We start from the raw sequence: 27,457 nt of genomic DNA, 5'->3' as shown, positions 1-27,457 counted from the left end.
CATGAAATGTAAACAGAAAAAACAAGCAATGCATTCAGCAGTTTAGGATATCGCACAAGATTTGTCAACACAGAAAACATTTCATCACTGGAGAGTTTTTTTTTCGACACCATCGTATCAATTGATTTTGATTAATATGCGCGAGGGAAAGAGAGAGCAAGAGTCTTGCATTCAAGACAGCGCTCGGGTGAGTGCGCGCGCGGCCAGAGCTCTCTCTCTCTCTGCTCGTTCTTAAACCCTGTCAAGCGCGCCCTGTTAAACTGACAGGACTTAAAAACACATGCAAATGATACACTTTCACTCTATGATGGTTAAACTCTGCAATTAATATTTTTTTCTCGGAACTAATGTTTTGGTAGGAACGAAAGTTTACATCGTATGTTTCTCCGGAATCAGCCAGCGCGAAGGACGTCTATATTCCGATTGGTTGGTGGCGTTTGCCGCTGCTTGCCGCTGAACCGCGTCATAGCTCATTACCATAAAGTTGAGCAAGCTGTTGTGTGACGCTGGTTGTGTTTGTTTGTGGTTGTGACTGTGGAGCATAGAGTCTGGGGCTTTATGCTGGAGACGTGACAGGCTGTTATTCACAGTTCGGGCTGGTGTGGCTGCCTCTTCAGTTAAACATACACACGCACACAGCTTTGAATCTTTTTCTGATGTTTTTTTTCTCCTCTTATAATTGTTTTATTGTGCTTAGCCCTTTGAAGTCATGTCACATAGCAAACATTCGCTCGTTGCACACCACAGTCACACCGATTCACAATCACTTCAGGCAGTGACCAATAAAGACTGTTAATGACACTCAAGCTTAATCATGGGAGACTTGATGCTACACTCGATATATCTTCAGTCACAATTTGAAAAAATGAAATACCTTAGTGATGAAGAAACACACACAATCAAGCCAACTCACCGGTGGGTCCAGGTCCTCGGCATGCACAGTGGTCACTACGGTCCCCTTGATTGCGTTGGGTGCCACCATTCCCCGGTACAGCATTTGACTGAACACTGGCGGGAAGTCGTTCATGTCCTGTCCAGACACAGAATATCAAACTCCGATTAGTGCCTCGATTCCTGCTCTCTTCGCCTACCTTTACTCTTTTGCAACTGTCAGACTGTGTGCTAGCTCAGGCCCCATTAGCTAGCCCCGAACACTAAAACACTAAGCAAAAATGGCATTTATTCAATAGTAGATCATGCAGTGCATTAAGGATGTGTCACAGTGCTATGTGCCTAGGGACTTTTTGGGGGAAAAGTTGGGTGAGACATAATTATAGCCGCTGAGAGACTGCAAAAGGCAGATGAAAAGGTTACTAGAGAGGATAAAGAGGCAAAGCTGAAAAGGGGTGTATATAGTGCAACAGTAGGGTTCGGGAGTGAAAAACTCTATTCCTTTTCTCCATATAGAAATTCCTTTTTACCTATAACACATACCATGCCCTCAGAAATCTGTAACAGTGCTATATGCTTCTTAATGTGATTTCAACTTCCAGTGAAGAACTACATTACCCATAAACAAATATCCACCAATCAGAGAATTCACTGTTCTAGAAATGACAATCACTGCAAAAAAAAGCTCAGTAACAACTGTCTACTCCCATAAATATTAAAAATGTCTTACAACACTAAAGTCACTGATATATTTGTGACCATTTAAATATTTCACACTATATATACACACTGCTTCAAAAGTTTGGGACCGGGTTTAAAAACACAAAAAATCTTACCAATCCCAAAACTTTGAACGGCAGTGTTTTTTGTTTGTTTTGTTTTTTTATGTACTCTAAGTGGATAGCTTTATATCATACCATCACTTTTATACAATGGACTCTTTGCAAAAACGCTTCCGAATTTAGCCTCAGTGGCAACCGGTGCAGCACAGTGTATGGAAATTATGGGAAAAATAAGCACAAAATTAAATCCTAATGAATTGTTGCATGAGAGGACAAAGCAATACTGATAAGATCTGCAATCTCACTAAAGGTATTTAAAGCTTCTGGAACAACATTATGGTTTAATATACTAAAATGTTATGTTTAATATAGATATGATGTGTTATATTATAATACAGTGTAATTATAATTTATTCATTGATTTCTGATCGACAGTTATTAGAAATATGACAGAAAAAGATTGCTACTATCACAGAGATTTGAGAGGAAATATGCAGGCAGTCGGCATGCATAGTCTATTGTGACATTTCCATTGTGATAATTTATAACACCTTATGGGATTTTCCCCTCCAATTTGAAATGTTTCTTTAATTCAGTATTTGTAATGTTGTTTAACTGTTTGGTTCAAGGTTTAAAACTCTTTGAACTTTGAAATAGTGGTGCTTACTTTGCAGAGGGCATTAACTTTTTCCCACAAAGTTATATATGTGAAAGATACAGCAAAGAGAAAGTGCGGTCGGCTCCCATGAATGCTGATGACAGCTGATTCCGGGAGATGCAAGAGACGCGATGCGACCTAATACACTCAATAGATCACCCATCTCCGAGTCCAAGGAGAGGCCAGGTGGGTTCAGGTATCCAAATTACACCTCCCTCCCCTGTCAATCCCCCCACCCTTCGTCCTTTCTGTGAGAATGCGCTTATTCAAGGATGCCCTTGAGTCTTGAGTCCCGACTAATAAAACTTTGCAATTGCTCACATCCCCAAAATAAAAGGTCTTGAGGAAAGTACTTTGGAGTGAAATTGGTATTTTTTTTCTCTTATTTTTTAATCCCACACATTTCTGTGTGTCTTCTCTCTTCCCAGATGAAAAATAAAATATGTCAAGCCTTAAAGTAAATCTGCAAAGTGTAGTGAGTTCACGATGGTGCTCTTAGTCGCACTGGGACCGTTTTCTCCATCAGGACGGTGCCTTGGGGCCTCTATCCCATCATAATCACTCTGATATCCCGAGTCTCCATGCATCAGGTAGCACATTTGTTTCCACCGTTCATTTCTGCTTTTCATTTTCCACAGCAACTAATTTTCAATTAGCCACACCGTGCACAGAAGGAAAATTAATAAATAAGTCCAACAAAGAAACAATTAGGGCTTCTTGGGAGACTGTAGAGGACGCAATAAGCTGTGTGTTTCCTTGCATGAAAATGCTTTTGCTTAAACTCTTTATCTTTGAAGCTGATCCAAATGCAAAAGGATTGCTAACTGAAATAAACATGAAAAAACAGATGTGATTTTAAACAACTGGTTAAATGTCTAACAATGCCCTATCAAAGGGAATATAACAGTCATATGAATAGGGTAAGACATTGCGAAACTGTAGGTTAACAAACTACAAGCTACTCATAATGTAGATCAATTGTAGTCTAATTATCTTTTTAAAGTTCTTAACAATAAGTAACTAACTTCATTGAATCAATATCTTTTGAAATTAAAAAAAACAATCAGATTATATAATTTAGCAATGAGAATAGAATTCATCTGGAACAAAAACCATAAGGATCTCAAAGATGGTGACAGTATTTTAACTGACATCCTTTACTCTAAATTCAACTACTAAAACTAAAAATTAAATTAAATAAAACACCATGTATATAACAGAGTTAAATGTAATGATTAACAACAGCATTAAACTAAACACTTCTCTTCAAAAACTACCTTAAATTGCTGAATCATTTTTGTGAACTTTAATTTATTTGAAAAGTCAAAATGAAGTGATTCACTAAAATTCAACAAATGTGCTACAGTAAATGACAATTTAGGAGAGAATATTTATTATTGTGTTACTGTGTGTGAACAGATTGTAAAAAAAAGAAAGAAAAAAAAGCCAATGTAGCACTTTGAAATACTACCCTGAAACTTGTTGGGAAAAAAAGTAATGCGCCACAAAATCCAAAACAAAATTCATGGTACAAAACTTGCTATCAATGCTTTTATTATACTCAACTAATTACAGTAGTCAACATTTGTGGATCAAAAAAGTTGTCCTAAGACAAAAAAAATCAAACTTGAAACAGCTCAACACAACAAATGTTTCAAGTGGTTTCCCCAAATTCAACTGAAAATGCAACTTTTAATGACTTCTGCAGTCTCAAAATTATTCAACCCCTTCATGGCAAGCATCTTCAGTACTTAGTAGAACACCTGCTGCAAACGAGATGTATAACCAGATACCAGCTTCTGGCAGCGTTTCTGAGGAATCTTAGCCCATTCCTCATGAGCAATTGCCTCCAGTTCAGTAATATTCTTGGGTATTCTATTCGTGCTGCAACCGCCTTCTTCAAAACCCACCAGATAATTTCTATGGGGTTCAAGACAGGTGACTGTGATGCCACTGTAGAATCATCCAGGACTTCTTCTGCAACCAAGCCTTGGTGGAATTTTAGGTATTCTTGGGATCATTGTCCTGTTGGAAGGTCCAATGACGGCCAAGCTTCAGCTTCCTCACTGATGGCATGACGTTTTCTCCTAGGATTTCCTGATCCTTCAATGAATCCATCTTGCCTTCCACACGCTGCAGGTTTCCAGAGCCAGAGGATGTAAAGCAGCCGCAAGAGCATCACAGAGCACCACCATGCTTAACTGTACACAGAGTGTTCTTTTCAGCATATGCTTCATTCTTCTTCCGCCAGACATACTGCTGATCGATCGGGCCGAAAGGTTCCAGTTTTGTGTCATCGCTCCACAGAACAGAATCCCAAAACTTCTGTGGCTTATTTATATGATTTTGAGCAAATTGGAGCCGATTTTTCTTATGCTTTTCGGTCAGTAGTGGTGTACGTCTGGCATGGAAACCGAATGCGTTTAGTACGCGCCTTACTGTGCAAGCTGAAACTGTCCTGCTGCAGGTCTTTTGCAGTCACTCGAGGGTTTTTCTGAACCTGGTAATGTAAAACCAGGTAATGTAACCACTGTTCCTTTAAAGGGATACTCCACTTTAAAATGAAAATTCTGTCATCATATACTCACCCTCATGTTGTCTCAATCCTTTATGAATTTTTTTCTTCTGCTGAACAGAAAGGAAGATATTTAGAAGAATATCAGTAACCAGACAGTTTCTGGTCTCATTGACTTCCATAGTATATTTTCTTCCTACTATGGAAGTCAATGAGACCAGAAACTGTTTGGTTACTGACATTCTTCTAAATATCTTCCTTTCATATTTCCAACATGCAGTCCAATGTGACACTCAACAAACCAAGCCAGTTCAGATATTTCATGTGTTCTAGTTCAAGCACACTAGGGTTGGGCCGATAGACGATCCATCGCGATGGCTGACACACATCACGATGTTGAGCCGGCATCGCGATACACAAATATACGGCAAATATATTTGAATGGATTGTTATTGCTGCTTCCATATAAACTATTGTGTATTTTGCAAACTATAAATGTATTGTTTTGATATAAATTATATGTATTTAATTGTCTGAAACCTAAAATAAACATGTGGTTAAAAACACTGAATAGTTGTGATATATGAAAAGCGCTGAGCGTGTCCATCTTTGGCTCAGCGCCAGCCATAGCGCAAAAGCACATTTTGAATCTGGCAGTTATGTCACGTCACTGTTCATTCGCTTCTTAGTGGTCAGCTGCTGCAGAGCGTGCCAAAATCGAAATTGCTGATGAGATGTTAAGGAAAATATCTAGTGGAAAATGAGAATGTTACGTTTTTTGATTACGAATCTATATATATAGGATGCACCGATAAACAAAAATACTGAACCACCACAACCACCTCTTCTACCCACTTAACCGACAGCAGCATTTCCAGCAAGAGCTAATTCATCCCATGTGTAGAACTTAATCTTCTGAGACCTTACAAATGAGCTACTTACACAACAGAGATCTTGTGGACCTAATGACCATTTCAGACAAAATACAGGGTCTATCTGTCACTGTCTACAGGGCTTAGGAGTGGCTATGGAGAGCAATCACAGGATGGCAACGTTTCGGGATATCCCCTGCTGAAAAGACCAGCTTAAACCAGTATGAATCTCCTTGCTTGCCAGGTTAGAACATTTGGCAGAAAGGGGTTTGGTTGGATACAGATAAGGGCTTTTCACAATGCCCTAAACCCTGGGTTGTCGTCACTCTAAACCCCACTTTTAACACAGGGTACAGGATTTCACGCTTGTAATTTGGAAGAGGGGTTATGAAACCCTTCAGAGCAGGGTTAGCACTGCTTTTGTGGTGTCAAACGTGTACAGTACGAAGCAGTGCAGTGTTAGAATGTTACACCTAGATTTCTTTGCAACCAATAGCCAATCATGCGCCTTGTATTTACATGATTGGGACAGTCACTGAAACACTGTACGTTGTATAAAAGGTATGTTTCAGTTCAAGAGAAAATGTCAAATGATGATAAAACACGACAATTGGAGTTAAAAATTAAGTATGTAGTTTCTGTGACACTAGTAAAACACTACTTGGGGGCGCTCAAACACAAAACGGTCTTGCCGAGCACACATACGTAACGGCGAAGAAGATATACGCCAAGTAGCTTCTACATTGCCGGGAAGAAATAAGACGAGGAAGATGCAAGGCAAGATGAATGTAGAGCTGCTGGTCTCATTGGTGTCGGAACATAAAGAACTATATGACAAACGTGACAGCGACTACAAAAATCTTGATAAAAGAGAACTGTTATTGAGTGGTATTGGAGAGCAAATGGGCCTTGATGGTGAGTTTCATTTCACTTAATTGTCTTATATGTACATAGGCTTGTAATTTTTTCCCACAAACGTTTGACAATCGCCATCGTTTGTGTGCTGTAGTGGAGGAGTACCGGGGTATTTCTGTTTTACATTAAGCACCATCTAATGTCAGGGAATGAATTTGCATGTTCACTCGGCTCATCGTCAGCGAAAATCGATTGGGTGTGAACACAAAAAACGCGTTGAAAAACGCTGGCGAATAACGCGCACCGATATTCGTCCCGGTGTGTACGGCCCTTTACAGTGATAACAGGAAAATTATGCATTTCGGTTGTTGTTCAGCAGAAGTCAGTTCAGCAACTGATTAGGCTAACACTGTCTAGAGGGAACGCAAGCCATCTCGCTTATAATATCCCCATCTAACGTATCTGCACCGGGCACATTTTTTGACATTCCCACTGTAACTATTTGAGGATGTCTACCCTGGACACATCAAAGTAACCAATATGACCTGGGACATTTGGCTTTCTGAACAGTTGTGTGATGTTGTTGTATTGAACATCCATTGTAGTGCATTGCATCGCAACGCCTCATTTGCTCTGACATAGTCATGACCTGTTTAATCTTTGAAGGTTTAAATGCAGAGAAATTTGGCTTGCAATTCAATAACTGCAGCTGAATGTCTTTTCTCATGTAATGCATCAGTCATGGTGCCATACCAGCTAAACATCCTCTGGCTCCACCTGCTACTGTATCCACGCTCCAAACTCATACTATCGGTTGAGATGGAAAGAAATGTAAAGATCTGTACGGACCACTCTCAGTGTTTAGATTGTGCCTATGGGGCTCAGTGTTTACACTTTTGGGGGAGATAAACCCATGAATGGCATACCAAAGTAGTCAATGACCAAAAAACTGGGTTAAGAGAATGTATTTTAATATTAAAAAAACATACATCACCTTTAAGAGGCTGTTTCATTCTTAGATATGTATAGTCCGCAAAGTCCATTGAGGATAAACAACAGTTGGAAATATTTAAATAGGAGGATGTGCAATCAATGACACTGACACCACAAATTTACAAATAAGAACGTTAACCTAGGGTTTAGGAATGTACAGTGTGAAAAGTCAGCATATGAATACCCAGGATAGATTGTTAACCCCAGATAAATCATGAGCAGTGTGAAACGTGAAGCAAGATAACCCAGGATTCCATTTACCTGGATGTTTAGAATGACCCATGGTTAAATGGTTAATCCCTAAAAATTAGTCAGGAATTTGAGGGACATAATTAAGACTTACCAATACAGTGATGGTAACAGAGGCCAACCCCGGGGGCATTTTACCACTTCCGCCATCCACAGCCTCCACTACAAAGGTGCGTGTTGTCCCATTAGGTGAGAGTTTCTCGAAATCAAGTGAGTGAAGCACCATCAGCTCTCCAGTGAGGGGGTTCACTGCAAACAGCTCTCTGGCCTCCTTGGTCCTGATACGGTATGTGACGTTTGCATCCAGATCGGGGTCCAGTGCCTGCGTGAGACAATCATTAGGATCAAAACACGAATGAGTAATTCTACTCTCAGCATTAATTAAACTCATTGGGCCTTATCTTACACCTGGTGCAATGCAGCACCAAGCGTGACGCAAGTGTTTTTTGCTAGTGTCAGTCCGACGCAGTTATCATTTTCACGTCCTGCGCCACGTTGTTTAAATAGCAAGGGGGACACAGGGACACACATCAGCACATAAACATGCCAAATATTTAAAATAAAAGAATTACAATGTAAAAGATTATTATTGTTTACATAAAGATATGGTGGAATCCGTCTTGTCCCATAGATGATCTGCTTGCACACTTTTACCACGAGCATTTCCGTTTGCACTCTGGAGATGCGTTTGGTCTTTCCACTATCAAATTCCGTCATGTATAGCGAATCTGCCATGGCGCGAGCGCAGCTGGCATTTAAAGGGAATAGGAGATGAGATTCTGATTGGTTTAATGTACGTACATCCCAAAACACACCCATTACCTTTTAGACAGAAATTTTCCGTCGTTAAACTAGCAAAAGTGGTTTCAGACACGCCCTAAGTGCACTTGTGCTGTACGCTTTGGACCATGGGATTAGATCATTAAAATAGGGCCCTTATATTTTTTCTGAATAAACCAAATGACCAGGTTACAATAATGATTAAAATCAGAATCCTGTAGTGACCCTGAAACAATGAGTAAATTAGAACTGGCAGCAAGGCACAGAGCAGCAGGAAATCACACATTCACCATCACATCAAACTGAACAACATACCAGAGGACACAGGCCTTTGGATGTTTCTATGAGGCAGAGTGTAGGTTCTGAGGACAAAATTGTCCTCACAGTGGTTATCAAATGGTGGGTAGAAACTGCAAAAATAGGCAGCAGGTTTTTTCTGATTGAAATGATAAAATGCAACTAACCATACAATCCAACCGGTTTCAAGTTAACAAGCTACATATTTCAAATAAATTAACTTCAAGCCAAGAACACCTTTACAAATGTAAAACATGTCTGACTTGTCAAGTTAAGACATAACATTAGCAAAGAGATGTTTTCAGGAGGCTAATTTCATGGAGTCATGTTTTTGATCTGGCCGTGTTTGATGTGTCGAATATGCATGTGCGGTGTGTGTGTGTGTGTGTGTGTGTGTGTGTGTGCCTGTGTATAACTTACACTGATATTGAGGATGATCATGCTCATTGGGCTGTTTTCTGGCAGTGTGACGTGATAGGCAGGCTGGGAGAAGACTGGGCTGTTGTCATCCACGTCCAGCACTTTGATGGAGAGTGCAACGGTGGTCCGGCGGGGGTCTTTGGCCCCATCCGAAGCCTCCACAACCAAATCATACTGAGCCCTCTCCTCACGGTCCAGAGGCACAGCTGTGAAGATGCTGCCGTCTGTGCTGATCCTGAAGAGATCTGTGTGACTGACCAGACGGTAACGGACCTGCCCGTTAATGCCCAGGTCCAGATCAGTGGCCTGGATGTGGAAACACACACACACACATATACACATTTACCATATCTAAAAGAAGACATAACTACACCAAAAAAAAAATAATAATAATGTGGATACCTGGACATCACAATCATATGTGACATTTATTTTTTTACTCTTTCAGTCATTCATGATTACTGGATTAGGATTCTTTCTTTTCGGAATCTTTATATAGGCACTTTTTAGAGTGTGTTGGAGCCATCAAAATCAAAATTGGTCAGTGAAAACTTTGAAAATATTTTCTTTGTATTTTTGTCAGTTAAATTAATTTTAAAGATAATTTACAAATCACAGATTCTTGATTTTTCTTTTTCTTTCTTTTTTAGCATTTAACAAAATGTCTTAACTTTTCTGGATATGGCTTTGTATTATTTTAAATCTTACTGACCGCAAACTATTTTTCTACTATAGAAATTTTGGATACACTTTATGTTCAATTTGGTAAAATTAACAAATGCATTAGGTATCATTGACTAACAATAAACAATATGTTTACAGCGTTACATTATATTGCGACTAGTACACGTTAAAATTTCATGTTAAATAAATTAACAATAGTTAAAATTATGAAAAAAATTGTTAAATAAATGATATTATGAAGTAACGGTTAATATTACAAATAAACATGAATTAGTAATGAACAATATAATATTAGATCAATATCAAATGCAAATATTCATTGCTTTGTTCATGATAAATGATACCCAACATTATTATTTATTGATCTTTGCAGTAAAGCGTTACCAAAATTGCCATAGATTTCTCATTGACTGTGGGATTCCTGCCACACACAGAGAGAAATAACCTGTCCATATGGCTGTGAAAATATAACCTTAATTTATAATTTCAACACGTCACTACGCAGAGTCAATGAACCACACACACCCCTAGAGACACCTGCTTCATCAGCGGGGTGATGAGACAATCAACAAAAACAACAGCAAGATTTGTGACTCCCTGCAGTGGCGCACACAGGTGCATGTGTTATTCTTTGATATTCTCATGGCAATTATCCACACTCAGCTCACAGACACCAATAAGGAATACTGTAGTTCAGAAATGAAAAGTGGAATAAAGTCGTTATTTTTGTTTGTTTTTGCGCACAAAAAGTATTCTTGTCGCTTTATAAACTTAAGATTGAGCCACTGGAGTCACTTGGACTATATTAACAATGTCTTTAATACATTTTCTGGGCCAGCAAGTTAAGGTGTCCATAAGCCTGCAGGAGGAGTGATCCAGCTCTCAGATTTCATCAAAAATATCTTAATTTGTGTTCCGAAGATGAACGAAAGTCTTGCGGGGTTGTAACAACATGAAGGTGAGTAATTACTGACAGAATTTTCATTTTTGGGTGAACTAACCCTTTAATTGAAAAGAATCAGTTTGTTCGTGGGTGACTTTTTTTAACTTCAAAATAACAAGGAACGACATGTTTTAATGAAATGTAGTGGAGTGAAAAGTATGATATTGCGCTTTGAAATGTAATAATGTAAAAGCAAAATTTTCCAAAATTAGAATACTCTTATAAAGTACAGACAGCTGAAAAATGTACTTAAGTACATTAACAAAGTAAAAATACTTTTTTACTGTTCACCACTGCCCTCATTCCAAACCCATATGGCAAGCTTTCAAGCTTCAAAAAGGATGCAAAAGCACCTTAAAAGAATTATAAAATTAGTCCACATGACTCCCTATTTGTTATCTTGGAACTTGAAAGCCTCATTCACTTTTATTATATGGAAAAGAGCAGCCCGGATTTTGTTCAAAAACATCCATTTCATGTTTCATCGAAGAAAGAATGTAATATGGAATGGCATGGTCAATGACATTCTCTGTGGTCTCTCAAGTCTCTCCATATAGACAAGTCTTAAAAATCAGATTTAATGGCATCAAACAAACTACCAACTGTGCTATCCACTTCTTATTCGTTCAGCACTTGAGCATGAAAGCACCTCATTGACACTAAGGCAAAGTGCTTTTGTTTTTGATAAGGCCTGAAAGAAAGTTCTAAAAGACCCCCTGCGATAAATTTTACAGACATAGATAAAGCGAGCACTGTCCTTCGCCAAAGGGTCGGACCCAAACTCATTTACTTCAGTCAAAGCTGAAAACCCAGAGGAGGCCAAGATGGCGATGGCGCAGTCAATTACAGACTCGACCCTTTGACAGACAGGTCATATTTTCCATGTTTAAAGGAACAGAATCAGAAAAATCAAGCTCTACGTGTATTAGTGAAGGGATATTAGCTTCATGCAATGCTTGCTTCAAAGGTTCCTTTCATTTTTTCTCCATTCGTGTGCGTTACAGAGATGTCTTGTGTTATTTGAGGTGTTTCAAATATAATTTGGAGAGATAAATGCTTAAAGAAAATGTTATTTACATAGACGGTTCATAAAATGTTTTAGCATGTAGTAATTGAAGTGGTGGTGACAATGAGCTTTCTAAAGCCCAACAAGCTTGTCAAAAGTAACAGTAAAAGTGAAAAGGCGACCTGTTTCTTCAATTAATAATACCAAAGAAGACACTTTTTCTGGTTTTTGAAAATATCACATCAGCTACAGAAGCTGTCACTTTCATTAACAACTGTTGTGTTTTCAGTATTAAAATACTTTCTCCAATCCCAGTTGAATATGCAGATACAACTGTAAGTAAACCACAAATCAGCTGCTTTCACATATAACGTTCCATTAACCGAAGCTCAGAATATGATGGATTAAGAAACACAATGGCACCGCTAACGTATGTTTTGCAGGTGTGCGATTATGAAAAGAGAAGATAATTTACTGTGTTTTATGCACCTGGCTCAGCAAATGTTTTCAGAAACAGATTTTATTATCAATAAATATAGGAACTTTTGAGTCACTGATGCATTTTATTTGCATAAAAGCAAATGTTTATCATTATCTTTGTGCATATCCACCACATTTGCATGAAATGATACATCTATATCTCTGTGATTTTCTCGTTCTCGATTTTCACAAAGTGGACATTCAACATCAAGTGCAACTCTGTTGCCGTTTTCCAAACAGTAAGTTGAAATTGATAACTCAATCAACCAACAGCAATATGTCTAATGTAGTGTTCTAATAGTAGTAGTAATAATAATGTATTTCTTAATTTCACAGAAGCACAGCACCTTTATTATAGGCTGTTATGGTGTCAAGAAATCGTTTTCTTTCTTCTGCTGCTCTAAATGAATTATTACTATTTTTTGTTATTCATTATTTTGATTATTTGAAAACTTTTAGGTTAGCTGCCCTCTGAAAAAAAGGCGTAAAATGGTAGGAAAACAAACATGAAATAAAGATAGCATTAAGGAGATGGCAGAACTTCCTGTGCGTTCTTTATCACATGCTAAGGTAAGCAAATGCTGGTAATGAAAGCATTCATCTTCTCAGCAATCAATCGAAAGTTAATTAAACTTGAATATAGGGCACAGCAGAAATGCCACACGATGCATGCTCGTGTTTGGGCGCGTGTTGTGATGCTTGTCTTGTAAAAACACAGTAGGAGGTGAGAAAGTATATAATCAATTTAAACAAAATCAAGTCTAGTCCTACATTTTCTTCTTGTTGAATATACTGTTTCACTCGGTACAACTTCAGATTATGCAAGTAAATAGGTTGTGAAAAGCGTTTCACATTGACTTTAAGAAGGATGCTTGCGCTATCAGGCAGATAATGGCAGAAAGACAAGTTCTAACTAACTTTTCTAATTAGCACTCATATTTCACACTACTTTGTAGCATCTCTGATAACAACATTAGCCCACTTATTTGTCTCACAGCTGCTTTGAGTTTTAATCATTATTAGGCATATTGACGGAATGCAGACAAGCACATCAAAGAGAAGACCGGCAGAAAATGAAGGTGTCTGCTTCTGTCCACATCAATATGGCAAGTACACAAGTTCATAAAAAGCTTTTTGATGAAAAACAATTGCAAGAGTCTAGACAGCAAGTCAGCTGACAAGCACTCCGACCACAGACAGTGAGGCAGGACTGCCTGGCCTGAACTTAACCAACTTCAAACAAGTTTAAATTCCCAATGCTGTGGCTTATTTGGAATCATTTGAAATGAGCACGTCGGCCAGGTGTAATATCTACAGCGATGCAGGCTCTGCTGTGATAGCGCTGATAGAGCTCTGTGGGCATTCCTCTAATGATATGGAAACCTCTGCTGCTTTATGTTAGCCGTAGGGGATGTTTAGCTAGCGTTAAGCTTTGGACCATGTCCAACATGCTGGGAGACGTGTCAGGAGCTCCAAATGAATTCAAGACAAGTGAGGGTTTGTAACTGTAGCTCGTAGTTGAAGTATAAATATTGGCGTGAATATCAGAGGGTGGGACGACTTTGTGTTAATTACACCTGAGAAAAAGGGAGTAAAATATGAAGTGGGATGTGGCCCAATTCAAGATGTGAAAGTGAGTTCAGTGATTGAGAAGCAAACAAAAAAATGTGTTCCTATTGCGTTGTTCAGTAACACTTTACAATAAGGCTTCATTTGTTAACATTAGTTCATGTATTAACTAACATGAACTAACAATGAGCAATACATGTGTTACAGTATTTATTAATCTTTCTTAATGTTAGTTAATAAAAATGCAGCTGTTCATTGTTTGTTCATGTTAGTTCACAGTGCATTAACTAATGTTAACAAATACAACCTTTGATTTTAACAATGTATTAGTAAATGTTGAACTTAATATTAACTAAGATGCTAAAGAAGTATTGTTCGTTCTTAGTTCATGTTAACTAAGGTAGTTAACGAATGTTAACTAATGAACCTTATTGTAAAGTATAACCAGTTGTTCTGTGGGCTGCATGCAAAAACAAAACACAATGCGAGCAGTCTGATTCACAAACAAATGCTCCCAATGAGCTGATACTTTTTAGAATATCAAAAACAACAGTATCAATCTCCAGCCTGTTTTATAAAATTAGCTTCACTGTTTTGTCTCTCTTTATTTGTGTATGATATGAAGCTGTTTCAGCACTGATCCCAGACTTTTGTGCATAATCTTAATTTGGTTTTGCATTCAAATCAAGTCCCAAATAAAATAGAAAATAATCAGATGAGATGAAGTAGCATTTATAAACCATTTACTTAACTGGATTATCCAAAAATGAACTTTAATACAAAGTTATTTAAAATATAAACTATTTTATTTATTTCCAGCCTCATTACCATCAAATCAAATAATACAGAATGATGTAGGATTTTGTGCTTATTCCTAGACAGTAGCAATCAAGCCTTGGAACATGGTGCCCGTCCTCTTATGATGTGTAATGTATATTTATCAGACACAAAGTAGACATGTTTAAGGAACGCTCTGCTAATAAACAGTCTGCCAGCATTAGCCTGTGATTATTTTGATGACAAAGTGCAGCTCTATTAATCTAGACCACTAATTACAAGTCTCGCAGCTTAACAGAGCCCAACAAAGCTGCTCATTACAGGATGTCCCCGAAGGTAACAAATTATTTAAATTACATTTCTTTAATTGGAAAATCATAAACAGTGGAGCGGGCAGGGACTTTGGCGGATAGGCTGCGGGTGTTTGCCAGCTGGGCGATGGGGAAAGAGTGAGATGAGGGCTCAAGAGGGCAGAGGAAGACACTCCAGCTGCTGGCGTCAGGCCCAAACCCCAGCAGGCACTGATTAACACCGCTCATATGAGACCGCGGAAGGGACTGAAATACTCACATAGAACTGGACAAAAGAACATTTATGCTCTGTGCACATAACTATGACAGAGCAAGCACATGAGTTCTTTAGGTTGATTTTATCCCTTCAACAACAAGTTCAACTCACTGATTCAGTCTGGTAACAGCAGTTCACAGTTAACAGCTCCATGGAGGTGATGATTCTAAATACTGGTCTGTTTCTCACGGGAAAAAAACATAAAACAAACCCTTGGAATATTCAATAAAAAAGGTGTAAAAGATTTTGCTATTTAGTTTTTCCTTTTTGGTTTTGGAGCGACATGAGGGTGAAAAAAAATCACTTTCATTTCTGGGTGAAGATACTCAACTATAAGATATAAGAAATCAGAAAGTTAAACTCTGAAGAGACTTGTAGAGATTCATGATTTCCATCTGTGTTGACTCCACTGCTGCAGAGCAAATAGTCTGGAGATCAAACAGAGAGGAGAACAAGTATAAAGAATTTTGAATGTGGTTGCGACCTTACCTTTACTTGACCCACAAAAGCATTTGCCTCTTCCTCTTGAACTGTGAGATTACGGGGCAGCAGAGGATCGAACTCAGGGTCATTATCATTGACATCAGTCACCACTATATTCACCGTAGCAGTCGAGGTCTGAAAACAAGAGCCTTCAGGTTACTTAAATCGTTACATGGACACCTCTAAATAAAAAACTTCCACAGTTTCAGTCAGTAATCTAACGACATCAATAAATCTGAAATTCAAACCTCGTGTGATTTTGTTACTGTCTGGTAACAGACACTGTTGGCTTTCATACACAATTATCCATTTCCCATGATTAATTTGCAAAGAACTTGCAAAATTGCTAACATATTTGCATTCATCATCAAGCTATGAATGGGGTCTAATGAAAAATATCCACAGCTGTTGAGCAGATTAGTGTTTCAGAGTATAGATCGCCTCAACAAATTGATGGATGCAACCAAATTAACAAGCTGGCAGGGAGAATTCCTTCTACTCAGTAACAACAATTAACTGTCTACATTTCCGATACTTCACAAAGTGTCTTATTTTGAAAGATGAGTAATGGAAACAACACTGAAACATTCATGCATGCACAGCAAACATATAATTGACATTTATCTACAGTTACTTATTAAACTTGCATAATGCCATAATCCAAAATATCCTAAAACAGTCTAATTATTAATTTCTCATTTATTCTATAGATAATTACTTGCTTCTTTCTTTTGATTTTGGGGAGAAATAAAACCCCATAAATTATGTTATTGACAGAAATAAATGGTCCAATGGTCCAGTAACTCATGTTGGCATTTATAACCAGCTGCAAGCTGTCCTAGTGGTTATGAAAGCAAGGTTTGCCATGTGTTTTCTTATTTCTCATTAAAAAAGAAGCAAAAAGTTAAATAAATAAATAAATACATAAATTGAGGGCATTGACTTTACTTTACACAAGTTATTTGCAGTAGACTATAAATCATATTATTTGTGTGTGCTTATTTTCTGAGTACAAGTATTTTTTTTTTTTTTTTTGGAAGTCAGGTTATGTAGTGTCTCTTCAGCTGGCTAGGTTGGAAGCAGCAGTCAGTTCAAATTAGAACTGCATAGTCTACAGGGTGAAAGATGTGTCTGAGAACATTTCATACAAATTATTGCTTTTCCTCCTACCAAGTCTTCTAGACGCTCAGACTACACAAATGAAAATTACATAATAAATCAAACAAAACAAATACTACTGCAAAAAAATTGTTGTGTGAACCAACAAATGACTAAATGAATAAACAAACAAAAATAAATAAATGAGCAAGTGAGCCAGCCAGGCCTTTTAGACCAGGTTTCACAAACAAACAAATGAATGATGAACAAGCGAGTCAGACAAACAGATCAGCAGTGTATCGTAATGATCAGTCTCATTAAAAACTTGTTGCTGTAAAAGTGTATTTCTGATATATTTCTTTAAATTGAATGACAGTTGGTTTGATGTGGTGATATATAATGCAAAAACAGATTCGTAATAGTGTCTTAAATGGCTAAATACTATTTGGGCACACTGTATATACAAGCAGCCTGACATACTCCATCACTAGAAATAAATCATTGAAACAATTAGAAGGAAAACAGTCCAAAACCTAGCAGACTGAAACCCATGAAGTAAGGAAGTTTTCCCCTGACAACATTGTTTAGTCTCTTCTCGGATCATTCTGCATCCATTTATGTCAAGTCGGAGTCAATTTTGTTACTTTCCCTGAAACATGAAACATTAGAGAGAAATCCCAGACGGGCGAGCGAGGAAACCAATATTCCATTAATTAGCTTTTTTTTTTCTCCCCTGCTGCTTGGACTTATATGTTAAAGGTTTAAAGGCTGGAGTATTCGGCAGATTGGCCCTGTACATCTTTCATGTGCCGGCAATAAAGCCTGCTGAGTTTGCACTACGCCGTGGAGGTAACATAAGGTAAACTGGTGCTTTCATTTGTCAACAAACACAGGTTCACATCTTGTGATTAGGAACGGCAAGGATACAAGCTTGGAACGAACGAACAAACGGACAGATGGACAGACAGATTATAGCTGGACGGACGGACGGATAGGTAGACAGACAGACAATAGCTGGACGGACGGACGGATGGATAGATAGATAGACAGACAGACAATAGCTGGACGGACTTGACAGACAGACAATAGCTGGACGGACGGACGGACGGACGGATGGACGGATAGATAGATAGACAGACAGACAGACAATAGCTGGACGGACGGACGGACGGACGGACGGATAGATAGATAGACAGACAGACAGACAGACAATAGCTTGACGGACGGACGGACGGACGGATAGATAGATAGACAGACAGACAGACAATAGCTGGACGGACGGACGGATGGACGGCTAGATAGATAGACAGACAGACAGACAGACAGACAATAGCTGGACGGACTTGACAGACAGACAGACAAAAGCTGGACGGACGGACGGACGGATAGATAGATAGACAGATAGACAGATAGACAATAGCTGGACGGACTTGACAGACAGACAGACAGACAATAGCTGGACGGACGGACGGACGGATAGATAGATAGACAGACAGACAGACAATAGCTGGACGGACATGACAGACAGACAGACAGACGGACAGACAATAGCTGGACGGACGGACAGATAGATAGACAGACAGACAATAGCTGGACGGACATGACAGACAGACAGACAATAGCTGGACGGACATGACGGACAGACAGACAGACAGACAGACAGACAATAGCTGGAGGGACATGACAGACAGACAGACAGACAGACAGACAGACAATAGCTGGACGGACGGACGGATAGACAGATAGACAGACAGACAATAGCTGGACGGACGGACGGACGGATAGACAGACAGACAGACAATAGCTGGACGGACGGACGGATAGATAGACAGACAATTGCTGGACAGACGGACGAATAGATAGATAGACAGACAGAAAATAGCTGGACTTGACGGATAGAAAGACAGACAGACAGACAGATGGATGGATGGACGGTTGATTTAAAACAGTTGATTTAACAGACAGTTGATTTAAAAGTGTATTTACAGAGACGGACGGATACGGATGGACAGACAGAGACGGACGGACAGACAGACAGACGGATGGATGGATGGACGGACGGATGGACAGACAGACAGACAGAGGGATAGATGATAGATGGATGGACAGACGGACAGATGATAGATGCATGGACAGACAGACAGACAGGGAGATAGATAGACAGACAGGATAGATGGACGGACGGACGGACAGATATTTTTTTTCAAAATTCAGAATTTTGCCCATCCGTGCAAAGAGAACAAGAAAGACTTTATGCCAATAGTCAAATTTCTGTGACAAGCCACAGTTTGGGGATGAAAAAGTCTCTCATGGACTTTGGTTCTGTGAATCTGTCTGGCTCAAATCTCTCCTACTCCCTGTAGGCCCTCAGCAGGCACAGAGGTCAAACGCTGTGTGTCGCCAAGGGCCCTTAGAAAGGGACCCATTTCCCCAACTCTCCTCCTCAGAAAAAAAGGACTGTTTATTGAATTGGCTAATGACCAGGTGGTTTAGCAAAGGTCACTGAATTTTAAAAACCTTCCAAACCGCACCTGCTCCCCCAGCCTTATGTCTCAACTTCACCCTTGGCTCTTATCCGCAAGAGAAGCAGAAAGGTCATGGAGGGACACTCGTGGGTAAATGGGAAGATGGGAATGAAACCTACTGCACTGTTTTCTCATCTTACTTTCATGAGCTAAGCACGCAGAGACGTCTTTCTCAACAGGTCGGGAAAGAGGAGCCGTCAAGGCTCGGAGAATTCTGCCAATTAAGATGTGCTTTGAATTATTCTAGGGGTTATTATTAAAGTATTGGAATCACATGCATTTGTTTGTAAAGGCTACGCTGACGTGACGGTGAAGGCAAAGACATGCGACTCTGGTGTAACATAATTCCACCATCTGAAAAACACCTTGACAGTTTGGATATTTATGGACACCATTGTGCTTAAGGCCGGATCTTTATGCACTTTCTTCCTGAGGAAGGCAAGTGATTATCCTTGAGTTTGGAGGTGAACACATCACATGTCCTTGAAGTGGGTTGTAAATCCAGGCATTTCTTTTATTGATGAATACTAAGTGAGATTTTCTCTGTTGGTTCATCCAGTAAGATAGGCTCAGTGAGAAAATGGAGTGAAAGAAGGTGCTTCATAATTAAAAAGCCCGTTCGGCTCATTTTATCTCCATCATTACGGCATAATCACTCCATTGTAAGATGCACCTCATTTTCCTCTATTTAGATCAATCTCTTTGAGCCCTTTGTGAGAGTGGAGTGCAAAAGAGAGTCACTAGCGACTGCTAGGAAACTCACCCCATTAAATGAAATCAAATACTTTTACAAAAGAACAAACAAACGAGCAAATGAACAAATGAACGAACAAACAGAAATCAGTGAGTGGCGGAATCATTTGCTTGATCGACTCACATTATTGACTGATTTGTTGCATAAATGAATCAATGTTAGGCCCCGATCACACCTAAGGCATTTTTTGCAGTGAGAGGCGCCTTTTTTCAAAAATGTTCCTATGGCAGTGAGCGTTCTGCGTGCTGTTTATGCGCCCCAGGCGCCTCGTGTTTTTGCAGTTGAAAAAAAAGCAACTCCGAGCGGATAATGCGTACAACGTCATCGCATTTTTTTTTTTCACTGTCCAATCGAATGAATGGAGAGGCGGGCCTTCCGTTGTAGTGATGAAAGCTACAGTTGCTTTGAACGCCCGGAGAATGCGATGATGGAGGATAAACTTGTGGTGCTCTCGCGGGTTACCAGGAGCTTAACGACTTCACAAGCCGTAACTACCACAATGTTAACAGAAATTAAATAAAGTTAATAAAAGGCTGATTTGACGTTTACTTGACTGACAGGACAGCTGTTTCGGTGGTTGCCTAGCAACATAAAAAACGCAGCGCACTGCTCGTTCTGTGTGATGGGGCAGTGCTGTGTGCCTCGCGTTTTCGAACCTGAAAAACACGTTAGGTGTGATTGGGGCCTTAGGCCGTGTGTCCACCAAAGACACGCTCTGCTGAAAACGCCTAGCTGTGGGCGCTTGAGAGCGATTTGCCAGCGTTTGCGTTTTTTTCAGTTGAGACACTTTGCTTGTTATGATACGGAATATCCGCAAAAGTGTTACTAGTATCTCATTTTACACATATTTTGTTTCTGTGTTGATTCTATATTAAAATGTCAATACAATGTAATGTATTTTCTCTGGCTCTTGTTTTAAATCATTTTGTTCCATTATTATGCTTGTTGTTGTCATCTGTTGACGTACGTTGTACAAGCAGAATGTGGCGGACGTGGTTGGTCGGTGTGGTATTAGTCCCGCCCCTCCTCCACTGTGATTGGACGGTTGAGTAAAAAGTGACAGTGATGAGTGCTGCGTTTTACCAAAAGTTGAACATTCTTCAACTCTCGGCAACCTGTAAAAAACGCCGAATGCTCAGCGCTTCAGCGTGAAAAAGACGCTCAGTGCCTCGTTACGCTCATGGCGTTTTAAAAACGCGGCGCTCCCATTGAAAACAATTGAAAAAACACGCCAGCCGCGTGAAAAAACTCTTTGGTGGACGAATATATAGTACTTGCACTGAAATTTTGGCAACTGAAAATTATCGACTGAAACTGCAATTTTCGGTTTCGGACTAAATGGTTGTGGAGGGCCAAAAGTATTGACCGAAACAATAACTTTTAATTGACGCATCTTCAATGGCACATTTTGACTGTCTATTTTGTGTTACAACAAGTAAACATGTCAGCTGTGTGGACGCTAGGGCTGGGTGAACAATATCGATTTCTCGATTTGAATCAATACTGATATGGGTTCTTAAATCCCAAGATCGATCTTTTAATCTAATGCTATTTTCTGTTGATGTGTGAACAAAACATCACTAACCATTTTTTTTAAACAGGCCCCCCATCCTGCAATCGTCATAGGCTTTGTGCTTTGTTGCTTCTAATATGAAACAAAATCTCAGCTTTCGAAGTTAGTGATGTCTTCATTATTTGATGTGTGTTTGAATAAATCTGTCATGAAAACGAGTTATTACAGCCACCGTGTAAATGTTTATATTTCAATTGCAAGTAGAAAAATAATTAGATATAAATAAATAGTCTTTTGTGCAATTTAAATGTTTGTACAAACATGTTTTTATTTAAGCATGGATTATTAAACTAATCTGATTAATTAATTAATTATTAAACTTTATTTTTGTTTTCAGTTTTCATTTGAATAAAATCTTTAACATCATTGGTGTTTTGGTAAAAATACACTTTGTTTCATCACTACATATAGGGTACAATGGGGTTAAAGGTGCACCAGGGTAAAAGGCACATTTGACTATTCTCTTTTAAACCACTAGATGGCACAAAAAAATCGCTTTTTATGATGCGCATGGAAATTTGTCTGATCCTTGACGCGATCGCGGGCAGCAGCGCAAAGTTGATTCTACGCAGATTTTAATTTAATTTAATGTTTTTTAAATGTTATAGATTTATTTTTCCATTTGTTGACATGACATGGTTAGATTCAGATGGTAAATATAATTGATCAAATTAGGTGTCCACCTTATTTATCACCATGATTATAATGAAACCATCATATTTAAAATTATAATATTAATCATATCAAATAATAAAATATCATATTTATTTGTTACTACTGTAAAACTTTATAAAATTATTATGGGATTTATGGGATCTGATTCAATGTTTCAGAATATTTACCTTTTTAAAATGACAGTATATTTCTAGAACAAAAATTAATTGGCCAATATATCGGTGCCTCCCCAATTTCTATACAACCGTGTAAAAAACATTCATGCAGCCTATAATTCTGTACAGATTTGTGGTACTAAAGATGACTGTACAATATTCCCAGCACATCTTTATGATTATTTCTAACTCTTGTGTTTGCACTTCTTTGCTTCAACATGATTGATTCTGCTAGACTCTGCTTGACATGTTGTACTGCGTCTACGTGTGATGTCCGTTTAAGCAGACGTTTCGATTGCGATCTTTTGAACTGCATCTACGCTCTACAGCAGTGTTTCGTGTGATTGATTGACAGACTTCAGTCTTACCCCATCTGGTTTTCCATCGGAGGCTGTGACAGTAAGCGTGTAGTGATCCACGATCTCTCTGTCCAGCGTCTTCGCCAGCAACAATAGCCCAGACCTGAAAGCAAAGATTGTGTTGTAAACCTGAGGACAAGTGGAACAAGGTTAAAAGTGTTAAAATTCACATCATGTGCTAAGAAAACAAAACTGGAAAATGTCATACGCAGAACAGGCCACAGCCAAAATCCAGACAAAGTGAATCATTTTCGGCGGAAATTAGTTCATCAAATATAGGCTGGATGGAATTATGTGCTGCTGAATGGCATGGCCAGCAAATATGTTCATTCCTTGCAAGACTCACGCCACTGTGGAAGGCTGAGGATATTTTACGTGTGCCTGGGGACGATTAGGACTGAATTAATTGTCAGTCGACAGCAGCCATGAGTGAAACATTGTGCCCCATTCAAATGAGTTCTAGTACGCAGTGCGTTTGTTCACACATTTACCTTTGTTTACATGACAATGCATGTTTAATTGAGAACTCGTAAAGCAGTGAGTTGCGTCATACAACAAAACTGTGGATTGTAAAAGTTGGGGGATTGTTTGGTGGCCGGCTTACTTTGATTATTCTACGAATACCAATACAAACCAAATCAATCAATCAATAAATACACACTTTATGGTAGGCGTTATGGCATTTATGGCACATTAGATTAAATTAAATGTTTGGGAAGTGAACATACTTTTTAATTGTGTTTTATTGATTTTATTTTTATTGCAATTTCAAGTCTTGTGGTGTGACTATCCTCGTCATTAACTAATAAAAAAAGTTTTTTTGTTGTTTTTTGTTTTTGGAAATGAAAAATATGCATAGACATTAGGGATTCACTGATAGGATTTTTTTGGGGCCGATACCGATTTTAACAAACAATTATTGTCCGAATCTAATACCGATATTTGTCACTTTCTCTCTTATCTGAAGTTTTGTCATTCAAATAGACAGTGTTTTGATCATGTTTTCATTTAGGAAAGTTAAAAAACGCATGTTTTAAGTTATACCAGCTGGATATCATCAAATAATTTTTAATGAACATGAATCTGATCCATTTAACATTCAGCTGGCCAAGAGAATTATATAAATACAACAGAACAAAGATACATTTGAAATAAATAGTGCTTTTTAGGTAGGTTTATTTATTCTTCACTGTATAAATTAAATGCATATAAATCCTTAATAAAGAGCATTTTTTATATATACTGTATATCTCTAGTTATAAAAAATAAGACCTAATTTGGTACTTATTTCATCACACTTTTATGCAATCGACTTTGTTGTTATTCAAGATTAAAGCATCAAGATTATTATTTTTTATCATCTGATAAATAACTGTTGCCTTGTTTGATATAAAGAGTACACACACACACACACACACACACACACACACACGTACGCACGCACACACACACGTACACACGCACACACACACACACACACACACACGTACGCACGCACGCACACACACACACACACACACGTACGCACGCACGCACGCACACACACACACACACACAAACACACACACACATACACACACACACACACAAAATAAAATATTACAGGTCTAATTTGTGCAGAAAAACGTTGCAAATATTTCAGAACATTTAATGCCTTCTTAATTAGATTGCGAATGTTTAATGAATGAGATGCATTGCTGAAATACCATGTGTAAAAGAAAATGATTAAGTGAATTTGCCCTTTCATGTTTTCAAACAGTCAATCATTCTGTCTTGACGCAAAAAAAAAAAAAAAAAAAAAAAAAAAGGCTGGACACAACCGCAGACAGTCATGCGTTCTCCAAGTCTCCAGAGGACCTCATGTATATTCATAACACATTCACTGCAAAGCAAAGTCTGCACACCAAAAAAAGCATGCATGCATGGTGCACGTATGCTTTTAGACGTGCAGACGATGCCCTACAGACCAGCATCAATTGGAATGATAACCAGAGAACACAGAGTTTATTACTGTTATTATAGACTGCAGCTGCAAAGATAGACCAAACCAGACGAACTGGTTATGGAAATGCATTTATATCTGGGGTTTTATGAATACCTAAAAGTGAACCGTATGATATTTATAGTCACAAGACTTGGAATTTGTTGTGATTTGTCATGATGTCGCCACAGACTAAAGAGGCCCTGAATCAATTTTTCTTCTACCCCTTTTTTTTTTTTTTTTTTAGTTTGCTGTAATATGAAAATCTACTGTAACTTTTAGAACTCAAAACTTCCTCCTCAATCGAAACTAAAGTTAAAAAAGAGATTTGTTTTAAAGTTACTTTTGCAACTCTCTTACGTCAGGCAGAATACATTTGAATAAATGCACATAAATGCAAGATTCCCCACAGTCACACATCAATAATGACAGAAACTTGTCACATTGAAGCAAAATAAATATGACATGCCGAACACCCTTTACACTATGCAGAAAAAACTGCTAAACTGCTCTTCCTGGCTGTGTGTAGCACCTACAGCTCTGCATATCCTTCTGAGGAATCCCAACGGTTTAACAATGTCTATGATCATTTCAGTAATCTTGTAACAGTTTGATTGTAACATTTCAGTCCAGATTGTCTTATGAATGCTGCAATGTAATTTGGTTTTGATTATATGCTTTGGTGATCACGTTTGTAAGGAGCCCCGCACAAGACATCCAGGAAAAAAAAAAATAGTAGGCTAAATTGTGCACGCAATTTACAAATTAAATCCCTCGATTTACTAAATTGTGCACACGATTTACTATTTCGTTCCCTTGATTTGCCTTTTTTTCTTGCATGTGCTGGTCTCCCTACGTTTGCTTACTAGTAAGCAGCTTCTATTCACTTCTTCTGGTTTACACAGATCTTCTTTGCTTGTTTTTGGATCTGGAAATTCCGTACTATTTAAGTATATGCATAATAGCACCACCTACTGTATAACAGTGAAAACACGGATTGCTGAAAAAACATGTCAATGGCGGGGAAGCGTTGTTTCTTAAATTCCACAAAATCTCACCAATGGTAGGGAAAGAGTTAATTAAAGGGTATGAGATGAAATAACAATAAAAATGTGCCAAAAACAATTATGATTTTAGAAATGGACTTCAGGGAAGAAAATAAAATAAGAATTATTATTATTTTATTTCTTTCTTTTTTAAGTGTGATATGATCCTTTTAAGTTACAAAGACGGCCCCCATGAAACAACATGCTATTAAGTGTCTTAACCCCCAAGACACATAGCTCGAAAATCTAATCTATCGTGCTTTATGTAAAAGTTATCAGACATCTGGTTTCCAAAATAAAGTAGGTGAGCCTAAGCTAAACTGAGAATATTTAAAATCCATTTAAAACGCTTACATCCCTTCCACTTGATCTATCACAGTCATTTTGAACTTTCCTAAATAATTCCACTTTTAAATTTTCATTTCACTTACTTCATGAAAGGTTAACCCCACACTTTCAACCCCAATGAATGTGCTTTTAAACATACACTTTATATTATCATATTCACCCTCCAGCCAGACTTTTCTAGGCTCCACAGTTACACAATCCCCTCTAACAGACAGCTCTAACGTAAACTCCGCGGGGAGCAGAAGGCATTGTGGGAAGGAGGAGAGGAAGGGAAGGGACTGTAACCGTGAGAGATAAGAACAGGTAGTTAAAGCAAGAAATCAAGCCACATTAGTTCTATTCTGCTCATTGAAAGAACAGTAACAGTTCATTAGAAGTGTATGGTTGTGAAATAGTATCTTGCTTAAATAACTGGAGAACAGGATCAGAAACTTTGCTCCAGGCAATGATTGAACTAGCCTTTGGTACCCTCCACACTACGGACTATAACATGCTTTACTAAATGCATTACTAAAGAAAGAGATTGTGAGATATCAGCCACTATCATCACTTAATGTTGTTTACTCGTTTTACTGAGTGCTAAATCAAATAAAATGCATCTGAGGATTTGCTCTAAAAACATTTAAGGACTATCGGTCCTTCGCTGCAAGCAAAACCTGAAATGTCTTAAGCTGCTATTTGAAATGGAGGATTTCATATTTTCATCGGTTCTTATTAATTATGCATCATGTTTGTGTCAGAATGTAATCTGAATCCAGTGCATACTAGGACATGTCTAACCAAGACACAAATATTTCAAAGAGAATACGCTTTTGTTTCTCTGTATTTTTCTGTGTGAGTGCAAAGCAAATTAAAGTCAGTGTCTGTATCACAATTGAGACATCATTTTTTGCTTATTCAAAGCCAGAAACGATTTTGGCAGAGCAGCCTTTTTCCGGCCTTTAAAGCCAGCTTACGTTTGGGAGACTTCAAAGACGTTGTTTGGATCTCCTCTCGGGATGGTATATGTAATGGGATCTCTTTCACGGTCGGTTGCCTGCAAATGACAGAAAGCGATTTTGTGTTAATTCAATTACGCTCAGAAAGACTAAACCTCCATACTTCGTCATCACGAAACCTCTG

At 38.4% G+C, this 27,457-nt stretch overlaps 1 protein-coding gene across 4 annotated transcripts in view; it reads right to left on the bottom strand.

The window, feature by feature from the left end:
* The window catches only part of pcdh15b (protocadherin-related 15b), a 235,274-nt gene that overhangs the window by 80,862 nt on the left and 126,955 nt on the right, over positions 1-27,457 (bottom strand). For all 4 annotated transcript variants that reach the window (XM_081393091.1, XM_081393093.1, XM_081393092.1 and 1 more), the window contains 6 exons: positions 27,292-27,371; positions 22,970-23,063; positions 15,828-15,956; positions 9,313-9,618; positions 7,910-8,137; positions 914-1,030 (listed from right to left, as the gene is read on the bottom strand). In XM_081393091.1, the coding sequence (XP_081249217.1) occupies positions 914-1,030; positions 7,910-8,137; positions 9,313-9,618; positions 15,828-15,956; positions 22,970-23,063; positions 27,292-27,371 (954 nt within the window). The remainder of the gene's footprint in view (positions 1-913; positions 1,031-7,909; positions 8,138-9,312; positions 9,619-15,827; positions 15,957-22,969; positions 23,064-27,291; positions 27,372-27,457) is intronic.

Source organism: Scardinius erythrophthalmus (assembly GCF_964197995.2).
Source record: "Scardinius erythrophthalmus genome assembly, chromosome: 18".
Lineage (NCBI taxonomy): Eukaryota > Metazoa > Chordata > Actinopteri > Cypriniformes > Leuciscidae > Scardinius > Scardinius erythrophthalmus.
Note: the sequence above shows the minus strand (reverse complement) of the source record. Positions and strands in the feature narration are given on the sequence as shown.